The sequence below is a fragment of the Ischnura elegans genome, chromosome 7, assembly GCF_921293095.1.
Source record: "Ischnura elegans chromosome 7, ioIscEleg1.1, whole genome shotgun sequence".
Classification (NCBI taxonomy): Eukaryota; Metazoa; Arthropoda; class Insecta; order Odonata; family Coenagrionidae; genus Ischnura; species Ischnura elegans.
In genome coordinates, this window is record NC_060252.1 from 22,598,425 (window position 1) to 22,615,170 (window position 16,746).

Below are 16,746 nucleotides of genomic sequence, written 5' to 3' on the forward strand. Positions count from 1 at the left end.
TTTTTTTACACATAATTTGGTCCTTCATCAATTTCCGAAAAAGAAGTCCACTCCCAATGCGTCAATCGTCTATCTAATCTAATCTATCTAATCTACATAATACCCTGCGAGCCACCTCTAGGGTGTTTGGCAGGGAGTGATCAATCACCAGCATGCATTTATTCGCATTATTGTAGGCAATTTCTCTTCCTATGAACAAAATTTCAAGCCAATTGTTTTTATTGTTTCAAGTAATTCTGAGGTTAGAGTTTGTTTTCAGTTTCAATGCCTGGACCGAGATAACCTGTTCATAAGTTCCGCTCGCCATTTACGACGCGGAAGCTGCTATCGCACAAGAATGGAGACGAGGGTAACTAAGAGGAGCAGCCAATGGACAAAATCGCCGGAACGCATTGCAATAAATGACGGCAATTAAACGAGGCACCCTGAAGAAATAACGGCACTCGACAAAATCAGTCACCGATCCCGGTGAAAAGACACACAGACATTGCCAAAGCTATAACGACTTAAGGCAGAGTTACAGATAAAATTAGCTATGAAGACCTTAAGTAGCAGTTAAGTTATCGGAGAACGAAAATAGGTTCCAACCAATGGGAAGAGACCTCAACTGTAATACAAGGAGACAGGCCACGATTATGGAGGCAGAATCATTCCCTGACGACGAGGAACGTGTCGGACATCGAAAAGTAGGAGAAAATAGACGTTATTACCCGGCTGAAAACCCGAGAATTCCATTGCTAATGTTTTTTTTTCAAAGGAAGGCATTTTGGGGAACCTCAGTGTACATAGAATCACAGTCATGGGTGGTCGGATTACTGTCCTAACATGCACTCTTCATGCCCTATAAGGATATACAGGTCTTAAACCCTTTGCGAGGCTAATGACGAGTCTAGCTCGTCATGAACTTTCGACGCCAAATCGCTCAATGACGAGTGTATCTCGTCATCGGATTTTCATAATTCTAGCACTATTTAGAGGAACAATATAATTATTTTGAAAGCTTAAAAATGTTAAAAAATACATAGTATACATAAATAATTAATATTTCATGAAACATGATGCATTGGAAGGATTAAAATGATTTTATTCGAGTAGCGATACCTGTGTTCTCCTTGTTTAATAATAGCATTTTATTTCACGGTTTTACGCTCATTACAAATTACAAAATATCATTTCATTACCTACCATTCAAAAGAGAACCACAGAAAAAATAAATAGAGAATAGGAGCACGATATTCGGAAAATTAATCGAATTGGAAGGGGTTAAATATCCAAGAGGGGTCCCTCGGTTCACTTTCCTCCAATATTTATTGGCGCATTTGATTCTCTACGGAAGAAATCGTCGTCACCCGCAGTGACAGGTGTTGCCGATTAGACGCTGCTAAAGTAATCATGCTTTCATTTCTTGTCTCAACTTCCCAGGAAGTTTCATTACCGCCACTCTTACCACTATCTCTCTTACGACTTCCTTGAAATAATGTTTGGGCCTCGGAGCGTCAACATCATTGTCCTCCGCGCCCTTCCTCGCCCAGATAACAACGGCCTCCGATGGAATCCTAAATTTTCTTCTAATCTAGAGTAAATAAAACGGATGACAAGGAAGCGGCCGCATGTGATCTCTGAAAAACTGTTGTCACACAACGTATGAGCATGATGTATAGATATATCATCTGTGCTTTCGTCATCATCCGATTTCATGCATTTCCAGTCGAAAGTTACATTCTATCATTTCGTAACGTTTATGTTTCCGACAACGAAAATTTTTCCGAGATAGCCCTTTCTATCACGAAATATTTGTTAAACTAGGTTTGTTTTAACTTTAGGCTTAAGTTTAGCATTATATATGTGGTTTAGTATTACAAAAACCATGTTATTATTATTATTTTAAAATATTATAATGTTTTTCACATTGATGATTGATTTTTCATTGTTAGAGGGTTGCTGAAATGGACGTATCTTTAATGATAATATAATCAAACGGATATTTTGTGGAAATATATTTGCTGTTGAAAACTGAATAAGCAATCGGGAGTAATACGCTTACCTAGAGGATTAAAAATATAGGTACATCTTTACCTAGCGCATATTATTTTTCTAGGAAGTGTGTTCCCATTTTTCTACCGCAAAAATGAAATCATTTTATCGTTGTCTACCTGACAAATATGTGGGTCGTTCGCAATTGTGGGCATCTTCTCAACCTGCAAAATTCCGACGGGAGAATTTCCACGCATGGTGTTCTCTACACAATGGAGCATCGAAGATGACGTTCGTGAAGACAGCCATCATTTTCATTATCAACTCAAGCATTTAGCTTGGGTAGAGCATTAAAAAAAAATTAAATGGGTGCTCAACATGGGTTGCTAACACACCGCACATTTACCTGGGATTGCAAATTTCGCCACTCGCGTCGGTGACGGGCAGAGCAATAAAAATAGCCCGGAGAAATAAGCATTAACTATGGCATTTTTTTTTTTTCAAAATTTACATTCGCGATCACGTGATCTTTTGAAATCATAACTTTACTACTATCGCGACTGTGAATATATGATTGAGGCAGTGGCGCAGCGAGAGAGGGGGGAGGTTTGGGGGATAAAACCCCCCCAGATCTCAGAGAAATTTTTAAGTTTAACCCATTTTACTTAATTGGATTGATATTACTAATAGAATAGTGTAAGGATTAATAAAATATCCCCCAGAAAGCCGTAAAACTCACCATTTTGAACCATTTATCTTAAAATTCAAGAATTATTAATCTCGCACCTACCGCTTATTCTGGTGGCTATTCCATACCCGCACAAACCCCGGTATTAGTTGCACCTATACCCTCCAGCCTTAATTCCGAGCTGCGCCCCTGGATTAAGGCTCCTCTCATTCAAACTCATGTAGGCCACCATGGAAAGTGCTACACACCATCTGTGATATCCATAAAAAGTATACGATGTAGACCTCTTAAGAATGATTAACACTTGGGCCACTTTTAATTTTCCCAGAATAAAAAAAATGAAATTACGGCAATTAAAAGAATAACGAAAATAATCATTCTGGCGAGATACTGGAAAATAGTCCATTTTCAAATCTCAATAATTAGGCCTATAATAAGACTAGATTTAACTTACAATTAGATCTAGTAAATGGCAATAATAAAATGAGATATTGAGAATATACTACGGATTACTCTCGTCGATTTCTCAAAATCCTTGGGCGGGCTGATCGTGTGGGTGCCTTTGACGGTGGCACATATGAGCCACACCCTCTGCTCAACACATTTCGAGGATGTTGGCTGTAAATCACTCACGCTCTTTCGAAGCGGTCTAACCTCAACTATCACTCCGCTAACTGAATTAAGCGTATGACATTAATGGCACTGATCACAACGGCATTCACGACACTGACGACATATTCTCCTGAGCTAAGTGCTTAGTTTCGATAGAAAAAATCTGTCAATTACCCTTCATTAAATAACTTTAAAAGGGCATCTTTCTGCGTTTAAACATTGTCTACATACATATCCGTAAATCACCGAGACCATGGTGGACACTAAGATGAGTATTGTGCAATAAAATTTATTAAAAATCGTGAAAGGTGAATCGCGAAAAATCCCACAATATTTATAACAAAATTTAATTTATTATGTCAATTTCTCGAAGCCTGAATGGATCTTTGGGAGTCATTTTAAGAGGCGATATAACGCCGTGTAAAACAATTACTTCTGCTTCCGTCTAAATCAAGTATTACATTTAAAAGTAATCAAAGTAAAAGGGTTGTCTACCCAAGGGGGGAGACAATCGGTGGTAGAGTTAAAATATGAAAAACATAAAATGTGAAAACTGAACTGAAAAGAGAGCGATATAGGATACCTATCCCAAAGTATCTTGATGATTATAATTTTGAGAGCGTTGACGAGTACGAAAAGAATGATAGACGGGCACTCTGCAGGGGTCTAGCGGGTTCTTTCAATTTACAGTTCACCCATTTGCAGGGTCCAATAGTGGTTGGTGCCGAAAGGTCCCCGAGTTTTCCCAGGCTGTCCGGGACTTCAGCCGTGGGCCCCCCGGCATTACCATTATGATTTTTGAGTTGTTTTACCCACGCAGATAGAATTTCATGAAAAAAGAAAGCCACGGTCCATCGGTCACGCATGCGATGACAGCTTTAACGTGACACTTCATCACTGCTTCATCGGTCTTAATCTCAAAGATTGTTAATTATAATTTAATGCAAGACACGAAAGGAAAAAAATGGCAATTAAAACAGTTGAAATGCCATACTCACCAATAACGGCCCAGGAATGTCATTTTTGCACACTTCATCCAAGGGAACACCGAACTTCACCCTGTGAGCGAAAAAAAAGAGGGAATATGATAAGATATGTGTAATAACACTACATATGCCAGACAAAAGAACAGAATTAAAACGTCTCCTAAACGAAGAACGGCAACAAGTCAAGCGAGGATGAAATTACAATATAACAAACATTAAAATAGTATCCGTATATGTGACAACGCGAAGGCATTCGACTGTGGGTTACGTCCCAGCCAGAACTCTGTACACAGGTACTTACTAGTCAATTTTTCTAAATAATACCCAAAATTTCTTCTTCGACGCCAGTAGGTTAGTTTTTTCCACGACAATGAGATCGCTTAATATTACCATTAATTCTTACCGCATCCGATTTTTGTTTAGTGGGACGTAGCTAGAGAAATGCTTTAATTAATTAGTAATAATGCCATTAACTATGTAAAGGATCATGCGTAATGCGTACTTGTACTTCACAGAGCGAAGCAAATTCAGTCGAAAAATAAACTTATTAGTCTATATTTTGGTCCGTAGGTGATTTAATACCTTTAAATATTTGTCATTTCTGTCTAGCAACCAATGCGACCTACCAACAAGTATTCGGAGCGTATTCTGTTCGTAAGACAGAAATTATTCTGAAGTTTCACCCTTTATTATATTTATCGGCATAATTCTCTGTAAGGTCATACCGCTTCCAGAAAATTACGTGCAATAGAAAGATCGCAGATTATGTTTGTTGATATAGTTTTGCAGAAGAATGGTAGATGCTGATGACGCGGTGAGATTTCATTGTTTTTATATGAAGACGAATGATGAAATAGATGAAAATCTGCGAAGCCAGTTTTTCGTCGATTGCATAACTTGTATTTATTCCCATTTTTTATTCTCCATAAACTCGCCATAAATTTCACGAATATTCTAAACGTGTCATCGCCTCTTGCCACCCTCTGCATTGGAACCAAACCAGTTTAGTTCCATTCATGGCACACTATGAGGGAGGCGACCAGCCTACTTCACCTCCCACCGATATGTGGATCTACCAATACCATACTCCTGCAATGGGTGGAAATGAACCAAATTAAAGAAATCAGATTCTACACGTCAGGAAGTTTAAACAGAAGAAAAAAAAACTTTTTATAGTTAAAACAGACAGGCGACAAATGAAAAGTTAATTAGGTATTATTGGACACATTATGCGACAATTTCAAGGGTAAAGTAAATATCTAAACACTGTTTCTGTTGACTAGAGTTTTTTATGACCGAGCAGTTTGCAGAGGGTATCCTGTAGCATTCTGGTGATTGGTCACCCCCTGCCAAACACCCAGGAGTCGGCTCGCAGGGTATTATGAACATGTGGATAAAATAAATATTTCGCGCTGGTATTGGTAGCTGATAAACTCTAGTACTCTTTCATTGTTCCCGGAAAATATGAATTCCGCATCTCCCTATTCTAGAATAAACTCCATAAAAGATTGCCGATAGCCCAATTTTACGTCGCAGGTCGAGTCACGTGACCAATTGGAATATCTAATATCTCATGTAATCCGACCATATGGCGAACGATGCGATAAGACGACCTTTCAGATGGGACTCATTGAGACTCATAAACCAGGCAAATCCGTATTGCTTCAGTTAATCGCGGCAGGATAGGAAAAAAAAACCTTTATCTTATCATTGATGTTATCTGCCAGCGACATCGGAAATAGCTCGCAGGAGGTTGGCAATCAAAAAGACGCATCCTGAACGTCTAGCGAATGCAACAATATTTTAAGAGGGTCGCCACACTTTAAATAAGGTGGTTTCCTATTATTTTTTATTGCCTACATTGAAAGATTATTACTCCTGTAGTACGCATTTCACGCTCTTACATTTTCGAATGACGATACCTATTTTTCGCGATTAAACGAAAACAGAAAATTTTCAAGCGCGCGAAAACGCGACGGCTAAGTAGGAATGATGGGAAAACTCCGTGTGACGTATTTCTGGTTCCCGCTGCCGCCCTGTGAGGTGACCTTGAGGCGAGGCTTAAGCGCTGATACGATGCAGGCTGCTAGCAGGTAGCAGAGTACCCTGCTAGAAGGTAGCGCTTGGCTTAAATATGGATTGTTACTACCTTATCAAACGAAGAAAACTTTCCGACCCTAGACAATTTTAATATGTGATTATTAAGAGATGTTTCCCTGAGCTGTGTGCCTCATGCATGCATTTGCTATTTCAAACGATGTAAAACTCCTATCCTCTCGTGTAGAAACTAGATCCCTGTGACGTCACGTGGAGTGGAATCGCATGGGCGCCAATCTGGCCTTTTTCAAATGCAGTTAAAATTGGCCGTTGCCATTCGTCTAAACTGGGATTTCTAAAACCAAATAATTTGTATATTATGAATATACTAATGGTGGGTAACGAATCGCAATCAATGCATTTCGTTTTCTTTGATGAAGGAAACTACCCTATTGGTCGTTTCCGGCGATACTTTTCGGAATATGCTGGACATTTTGAATGGATAACTTTAACTTTGGTTTTATTTTTTTGGTGACAAGACTGGACCATCACAACTAGCCGTTCATAGGCAACTAGTCATCGTGAGCAGAAGATGAAGTGAACCGTCGACACAATGGTTGTGATTTAATACAAAATTTGAGGAAAAACAAAGTTTAAGTTATTCACTAAATAAATCAATAGACTTACTTTTGGCGCACGTTATCAACACAAAATGTAGCCATCTTCGTTGAAACACATCGAGGTTTAAAATTCAAATAAAAGTAAAAGGAACGATGATAATTCACAGTTTTTAAGAAAACTAAAATTTTGGCAACTCCTTCTAGGAATCGCTTATTGGGCGCAGGTCACGCGCAGAGGACGACGACACGCGGTCAGACCAGAAACGACGAGAGTGTTAAGAACACGAAACCTGCTACAATGCAGATAAAACTACTAGTTAGTAATAGGAAAAATGAAAACTTAGAGTGGTCAGTGATGTCATACGGCGCGTTTGGAGACTGCAGACTGTTGAAATTATTGAGTCCTTCGTCCTTCGATAATCTAACGTAAAAATTAGGCCAAGTAACATGCCGAATAGACAGTTTTCTTCCACAACGACGACTTTTACCGATCATTTGAACATCCCGTGATTCAAGATTCATTTACCAATATATTTTAAAATAAGTTATCACATTATTTCACTATTACCTCCAATGGTTTGCAGTTCGTGTCTTACTCGTAATTATTACCATAGATTAGCTAAGCGTATTATTTAACTTTCACAACAAAATTTTCGTTATTATTACGTTATTATATTTAATTATAATTAAAAATTGTAATTAAACATTGACTCACACATTAGGCCAGAATTATAACTATATTCAAAAGCAAGTCGCGGATTCTAAAATTTATTTTTCAAAATCTATAGATTGTAAAGTTTTAAAAACACAGATATCACATAAATATTTGTAGTCTTGTTCGAAAGCAAAAAAAACCATGCAACTTCATTTTGAATTCATTGGATGAGGAAGAAAGCGATCTCATTAAACAATCTCCGACGGAGGAGACAACTAGCAGTCATCGCAGAGTTAAAAAAATTAGTATAGAAATTCCAATAATACCTATAGTGCAGTAGTCAATGGATATCGTTTTCCTACGTCATCAATTGAACTTGAAATCAAGTTTACTTTATCATTGGCGCTTTCGAAAACGCCCTTATGATGAAATTTAGACGAAAATATTTTCTACTGCGACTTTACAGGGTGTCTTTATGTTTTTTATTTATGAAAACCAGAGGATTTGCGCGAAGCATAGTTTTTTTTGCTATTTGAGCGTTAAGTTCGCAGCGGTGGGAAAAAGCGGCTCAGTGGTGGCGAATTATAACCTTCGTGGAAGAGCACCCGTGCAGCGGAGCAAACACGCCAATTCGCACGCTCCCAAGGCGAGGGAGGGCTTTCACGCGGAGAGGCGATGCAGGCGAACGACGGGGGAAAGAAAGACAAGCGAAGGAAATTCACACGACGACGGAACTTTCCCGGCTTTCCTCGTAACAAACAGGAGAAGGAAACTCTTTTCACTTTCGAAATTCGCGCTCATTATCGCGTTTCGTAAAACACACTGAAGAAGATCATGATTTCCAAATGGACCGTTTCTTCTAAATGCAGCAACCACTACCCATTGCAAAATACCGTTACCTGAGTTTGAAAAGACTATACATCAAACACACCTTTGCTTATAAAAAAAATACACCATGTTAAATTTCTTTTACTCTTGCGTTTACTGATTTCTAGTAAACTATTTCAGCATTAATAAATATTTCGTAATGCGCTCGGAAACGGAATTTCAGCGATGCTTCTAGTCGGCGCACAGATCCATCGCGATTACGGCTTCGTAGCAACAAAACTGATCGAGATAACAGAACATTCTTTTTAATACATAGTTGCTAAGGGCTTTTCATAAGTCATAGTTATTTCGTTCACTAGTGTATTTTAGCCATTGTTGCAAATGTTAAAACTCGCAATCACCCATGCCTTGCACCCGACGAAATCGCCGTTTAAACCCCATACAATTACATGCGTATTCACACATCATGCATTAAAACAGATTCTCAAAAGTCGTCACTCGTCTCCTCGATAAGTATGATCATAGAGTATGTATATTCTTTCTCTATGGTATGATTACCTCTTATTACATTGTATTTCATAACCCCACAAAATTGGTCAAAGGAATACAAATCAATATTCAAGCTCGCATGTAAACGAAGCATTCCGTCGTCTGCGACTTTCGAAATGACTGCATGTGGTCGGAAATATTGTTAGAATCCATATGTGTCTACCATCGATAGTCCCACCATTGCGCATAGCTTCCGCGCCGAAAATTCGCCGAATTCACCCACAGAGTAAAGCAGCCGTTTCACGCGATCACGTGAATGAATTCGAATGATCATCATCGCGTAAAACGGCCTCAAGGTACAACTGGAAGGGCTATTTGCTGCCATCGCAAGCCCTCGACTGGGCTTTGTGATGCCTTTTGTCGAACGGTACTTAGCAAGGAAGGGCCTCGTGCCACAATGAGGAAACTTTGAGCGAAAACTTTTGGACATCGTCCCGATAAGAAGCATCGTCCTCAAGAGACGCCAAGGTCGCGAGATCCTCCACCACCCCCTTCCCCGTCTCGCGAAAGTGGCGCCGCACCGCGAGCACAGGTGAGACCTACAGCCAGTGTGAGGGAGTAACAAGGGGGTGCTTTTGTTACGTCTCCGAGCAACACATCCCCTAACCAAACTCACCAACACGTACCATACTCCACCCTAAAAAGGAGAACGTCACCGGAACTCATGCACGAGGAGGTGAGCGAAAAGACATCACACCTCGCGCACCCTCGGCAACCACGGATCCCACACCAAGGAGCTAAAGGCAAGACATTCCGAGACGATAAGGGGCAATAGAAATTAAGGAGGAACCTTGGAAAACGGAGTCTAGGGAGACGAATGGCTTTCAGGAGTATAATCAACAGATTTAGGCGTTACTTGGTGGAACGATGAGATATTCATGGTTAAATAAAAAAAAAAATGGCTTTCAGGAGGACTAATCGTGACGATGGTTAAAATCCGAAGATTCAAGCGTGATGGAGTGGAATTTTTCAGTATTCAAATGAATACTAAATATACTAGTTTCTCGGGTTTTCCACCGGTTGATGTCGTCCATGCCTCCCAGCAGCGACTTTCTGATCATCCTCAGGGTATCTTCCGAATGATTTCATTCAATTCATTCGGAAGATCCCCTTCGGAAGATTCGGAGGATGATCAGCAAGTAGCTGCTCGAAACGTTGGGAGACTTGGACGACATCAACCGGTGGAAAACCCGAGACTCTTTTCTGCACTAAATATACTAGCATTTAATAATTTCCATGATTATTAATGATCGCGGAAAATTGCAAGTATTTATTTCAATATTACTATAGAAACTATCACACGGATAAGATTGGGGAAATACACTGCAGAACCGATACCTTTAAGATGGTGCTTTTCCCGCGTGCATAGGGAGGCCACTATACGTGCGATAGCTAGGAAAAATAGGCTCTGCAAGTATAGTTAAAAACATATTTCATTTGAAAATAATGAATATCATAATCAATTTTCGGCATGCCATAAATCGAGCATGAATCACTTACTACGCTAACTTTACATTTTTCTATCAACTACTAATAGTTTTTTTTGCACGGTAGCTTGATCAAGTCCGAAGCAATCACCTTAATTCTGGTCTGACCGTGTGTCGTTGGCCCGGCGAACGAGTCGATTCTGATTAAAGCCGTGTCCCAGCTCGTTAGCCACTGGGGAACATGTATTTGGGCAGCCAATCAAAAGGGAGCATGAGCTAGAGCAAGTATATAGTTCAATCCCATAAGTCCTTTAATAACTCTAAGAGCATGAATTGGGTCATCCTTACGCAGGTTGGGGCATCCCATCTGCTGGGCACTAGGCCAATTCTAAACAAAAAATCGGAATGATTCGGGAGAAAAACTTTTAATCATGATTTTAGCACCTTAGGCAACCTTTTTGTTAAAGTAATAGTAAAGTATAGGTATCTTTTAAATTCATTGATTTAGTTCAATATTAATAATTGTCAATTAACAAATATTTCTGACAAGTAGTTAGTAGCTATGTTTCGAAAGTGTAGGGTATATTCCTCTTACTTCTTCCTGAAGATAGCGGAAAATTGCAAGTACTTATTTCAATATTACTATAGAAACTATGACAGGGATAAGGTTGGGGAAACACATTGCAGAATCGATACGTTTAAGATGCTGCTTTCTCCGCGTACACAGGGAGGCCACTATACGAGCGATGGCTAGGTAAAATACTTAATAACATATTGCATTTGAAAATAATGAATGTCAGCATGAATTCTTGACATGCCATAAATCGTGCATGAATCACTTACTACGCTAACTTCCCGCTTTGAACCATGGGAGAATGTGGAAAAAGGATGCACTCGTCGATGCCCAAATCTGGCGGCCAAGTTGGCAGCCCAAGTTTCCTCCCTTATGCTGGCTAACGAATTGGGACATCCTTCCAAGACGGCGTCATGCCCAAATCCTGGGATTGGGCTAGCCGACTGGCGAATTGGGACACGGCAATTCTTGCACTCATTGTTGTCACTATATTCTGAAATACAGTGAGGTTCTAATAACATGCTTTTGATGTCACTTGAACTAGTACCCGTTCTTAATTGCTACCCATGGGAATATGCAACTATATTACCTGCAGCCATTACACATACAGCTACTAACAATAGGAATCTAAGAAGTATCGGCTGAATGGAATCGCCCGTTCGTGCGTTTGAGAACATCTCGTCTCCCGTGCCTCCGTGACACGTTAATTGCGGGACGATTAAGTCACCCCGTACCCGTGACTCCCCTGACCAATTCCCAACGCTCAAGAGAGGAACCTCAGCAGCAATTACGGTCAGAGGGCGTAGCTCCATCATTATCATTCAATTACAACCCACCCCACTGCCACTCGAGATGACGTCAACCTCCGCCCCACGCTCCATTGTTGCTCTATTACGAAATACTCCTCCGTCTAATCTTACGTCACATTGCACTGAGGAGGAACCTGCATTATGTAGGCATCCCCGGATTCATTCAACAGTATCTGCAGCTGATTCTGTTCGTTTGGGAAATTAGGGGGCAACCGCTTACTCCACCCATCCAATCCACAAATTGGGGCTCCGAACAAGAAGAATAAATACGATTTTTTCGAAAAATCGAAGAGGAAAGTTAACGACGATGTTTAGACAAAAGACAATCACCTTCCACTAGCGATTTCGTCACACGTAATAAATAATTTCTACATCTCCACAATAATAAATCTACATTTACACAATGCCCTGCGAGCAACCTCTCGGGTGTTTGGCAGAGGGTGATCAAACCACCAGCATGCAAATTATTTGACCAAATTCAACAAAAGGAAAAACTTGCGAAAGGTTAGTAATTCCTTTAGTGAACCCATGCAAGGTTAGAACAATGGAAAAATATCAATATTAGTCATGCTATCGAGTGATAACATTACTTTTATTGATCGGGACACCGTTGCCATCCCTGACAGTTCGGGGAAAGAATAACATTTCATATCCCTCTATTATGCAGTCTATTTCATTTATTTTCTTTTCGTGATCACGTCTAGCATACGACGAATATCCCAGCCTGCCTCGCTCTTTGAAGTTCACGATAAGGCCTATCCCCCTTTATTTCATCAAAGAATCCCTCCATACGCTTGCCCAACGTTCTTCCCTCAAGCTCCGTATCTGACAGTAACTCCCGTGATGGATAAAATACCTCAAAAATCAACAATTTAAGGAGGGAAAAATAATATTGTTGCGAAAAAGATTGTAACATTTTTGAGGCTGGTAGAAAAATAGGTACTAAGGGAATTGAGACACGAATTTGAATAGAAATGGCTAGAATGATAACGTAAATTTATTTAAAATGCGAGGGAAAAATATATGTTTGAAATTCTGAGAAATTACCCCGAATTTAAGATTTTTTTGTCATTCGATTGATAGTTTGCTATAAAAAAGTTTACAAAATTCATTTTCTCAATTTGAAAACATGGGGGCTGCCTTACTAATTAATCCACACATTATGACATTCAAAATGAAGAACTAGTCTTCGCTTATCCCCGACGCTAGATAAATTAAAAAAAATGATAATTTACGTACAGCAATTTTAATTAAGCTTCAATGAAACATTCAGATATTAGCTTTACAACGAATAATGTATACTGCCTTTGCAGAAGGGCTGAGGTATTTTCTTAAAACTCGGGAAGAGCAAATTCAAAATCGTGATGTAAAATAAACCGGTTCCATTTTACCGGATTAATGGGTCCGAGTATTTGTTTCCAGTCAACGCAGCCAAGGCTTAGGGGAGACGTAGGCGCACCCAAGTTCATATCGGGGAGATTTCATCGTGACGTTTAGAAAGCGTAACCAAGGCAGTGAGATAATAATCTTTTGTTTTCGCGTCGCTGCGAACGCACGGCAGAGAAATCTGAGGTTTGAGAAATTATAATAGCGTGCCCTAAAAGGACGTATACTTCTCGCTAGACTGTTTTTTGTTCACGGATTAATCGCGATTGATCAGCTCCACGACTAGCCTGAATCTGACTAGGTGAAATAGTCTATAATCAATAACTTGTTATATTTGACAATACCATTTATCAGCACGAGTATTTTGGTAGGCTATAACTCATGCATGAATCACTTACTGCGCTAACATTACGTGTTTCTATTACTAACAAACAGTATTATTTAAACATTACTAAAATGAAGACGCAGAAACGGTAGATCTGGAGTGGACTACAAAGGACAGTTGTTGAAAAACCACGGATACCTAAGTACAGAGAGGAGTACGGAGACGCCCAAGATCAGATAGAGTGGAATTCTCTTACATACCCATCATATGATTTTAACCAGAGAAGACTTTCCAAGTGCATCGCACTTTCAAAAAGTTAAAAGAAAAAATAACGATGTTAAGTCCGTTTGGAGTGAGAAAACATCAACAAATGGCCATCAAGATAATCTATCCGATTAAGAAATTTATTATTCCAGTTTTTCATCAACCACATAATCTCAACAATGCAGCAGATTAAATCGATAGGCAAAATATAACGTTAAGTTATTTAGATAAATATTTCTTACACCGCCTAAGAAAAATCTCGGAAGGTTGAAATCAACGAATGGGCCTGTTTCAAAAAAAGATCTGGATCACTACAATGCGAGCGCTAATGAATAGGAAGAAGTATGGCAATAAAAAAATTGGAAACAAATCGGCCCTCGCGCCTCTAAGGAAACTTGAAATGAGGTATAATGTCCTTGTGCAGGGGATTAATCCACCACGCTTAAAAGGCACACACAAACAGTTTATCAGCAACCTTGGGTTTCTATTTCCACTGCATATGCCATGCAATTAAGGTATTTTTTGTGAGGATCTTAATGCACAACAAGAACGCGAGGAAGCGATTTTGCGATGCTGCAGGGACGAAGGATGAAAGACTTTCCCGCCAGCCACCATTTCGAAATACTTCCACAGAACACTTCGTGCGACAAAAAAACAAAACAGTAACGGCACATGGAAGTGAGATGGCTGAGAAAGAAGTGTTCCGCAACACGAGACGGCGGGAATGATAGAAAGAAAAAAACAAAACACAACTCGAAGGGATGATGATCTCGCGGCGAGGGACAAAAAATTAACTCTCAGAAGAGAAAGACGTGAGATTTTGATCCGTTATTGCCGAGGTGTAAGTTGAGGAGGCAACCTTGAATTAACGGACGAGAGAACGTAATGAGAAACAGGACTTTCAACACATGTAAACAATAAGAGATTCACGAAGGATCTTCGATTTTTCCCGGCTAATTAAATGTTACATTGTTTCTAGGGATTTGCATCGGGTTATGCTTCGCATTCTTTTATATGCGTATTCTCCCTGCTCGGACAGGATCCACATGGTTGCAAAGTAATACTTTACTGCCATCCAAAATGGAGGTTCAGGAATTATGCTATAGGCTAGAGTATCGGAATATTAACCCGTATTGTATAGCATTTCTAATTCATTTATATTACCGGTTTTCTAGGTCGTGGTTCGAAACGTTTATGTTTCTAAAAAGCAACACGCGGTGCGGAGCCCGTGACATATTTCTACAACAATAGGTTCGTCTAACAATCGCGCGCCTAGAGACGTCGTTTGAAGGGACCCCTCCCTCACGCTCTCCTCTCGCGGCGAGGCCATGATGTCAGTGCTTGCTGTTTTGTTTTGTTATTTTTGCACTTCAGTAGCTTCAAATTCCGATTCAAAAGTCTGCCAGGCTGTTTTTGGATTCATGCTTAAATTCAATAAAATAAATATAGTAAGAGGATACACACAAGGCTAACATTAGCCGAAATAAAAAATATGAAAATTTTTACCTCTGTATTATGCAGATACCGATATCTTTTTAGTTACAAGCTAATGTAAGAAAGTGTTGACTCCTGTTACCGTGATGATTTCAAGACGACACCCCAAGTCCTCTACAAGAATTAAGCTAAGGGGGAAGGCATAATACCATCGGTTGAGCGGGGAGTCAAGCTGTCTCGTAATTGGATTAAATTGTCGAATGAGTATGAATGAATATCGCCGTAATCCGACGCCGAATTAAGTAGAACCGTAGTAACATTTGCCAATATCTCAGATTTCAAACCTTCCCCGTAGTATTTTATTGTTGAGATATCGACTCATGAAGGCAGCGGCCTCCCATTATTTACCTGAAGATACCAAAGATATGATAGGGGAGTATAAACTGAGTATTTCTTCACCAAAAAAGTAGGGATACGACTGGTCGACATACGTCTTCAACTATCCTTCCGTAAAATTTCCTCATAAAGGCTTAGACCGAGAACTCCATGACATATAATGGAAAGCCGCCCGATTCGCCAATAGCTACCACGGGCGAAAACAGTTCGTTGCACTGATGACAAACGAATACGACTGGGAGCCGCAAGAGATTCGCAGGCTACCTGCTAGGCTTCGACTGATTAAGAAATTATGAAAAGATATCTTTCAGAGGGAAGCAGAAAACATCATCTTAGAACTTCACTATGTCCGAGAGAAACGATAATTAATTGCGATATCCTACCCCATGGATAGGTATGCGAATTCGTTTTTCCTCCGATAACAATAAAGGCCTTTAATAAAAGCAACAGGTGGGACTCAGTGCGCACATTTCTGTTTCTTTTGTTACGTTAACGGCTGGTGTCCAAACACCCTCCGTCACACGCCTTCTGAAGCTGCTTAAAGGTAGTTGTATTCCATCGACCCGTGATACAATACAAAAGAGCTTCAGCCACAAACCTTGGCAAGGGATTGAGAGAATGCTGATTGTGCTAATGCACCGTGAGAGGCGTGATTCTCATATAATTACTCAATAGATTACTCAGAAGAGATTAAGAAACACACCACAGCCACAATAAGAAACGGCATGGTATTTTTGATCACATAACACGGCAAGTGGATTTTTTCCTAGGAGAGGAGAGGGCTTAAACGATTTTGACTGCACACGTGCGATTAAATAATGGAGTCACGTCACGCAATAATTGCAAACGCGCATGAATCGAGACAATGACCGCAAACGGATAACGTCTACCACTGCAACACACGATTGCATGAATGAGATGATAGATCAAATGTGTAAGGCACGGATGAGTTAGACCCCGTGCGAAACTCTGTAGGGCAGGTGGCAGCTAAACGAGTTAACATTCTTGCAAATAAAATATCAATAACAGTTAGTATAATGACACCAGCAGATGACACCGTTGATGGTCAAGGATAAACATAGCTAGTATAATCGTAAGTGAAATATTTTTTGCAGGTACCTACCACATAAAATATTTATTCGCGACACAACACGACGTTATTACATCATAATTAAGCATAAC

General features: G+C 39.8%; 1 protein-coding gene across 1 annotated transcript in view; it reads right to left on the bottom strand.

Annotated features, from left to right (window-relative positions):
- The window catches only part of LOC124162565, a gene marked incomplete at its 3' end in the record, with an annotated part of 197,599 nt that overhangs the window by 68,652 nt on the left and 112,201 nt on the right, over positions 1 to 16,746 (bottom strand). The window contains exon 3 of the mRNA XM_046539141.1: positions 4,273 to 4,333. Coding sequence (XP_046395097.1) covers positions 4,273 to 4,333 — 61 coding nt within the window. The remainder of the gene's footprint in view (positions 1 to 4,272; positions 4,334 to 16,746) is intronic.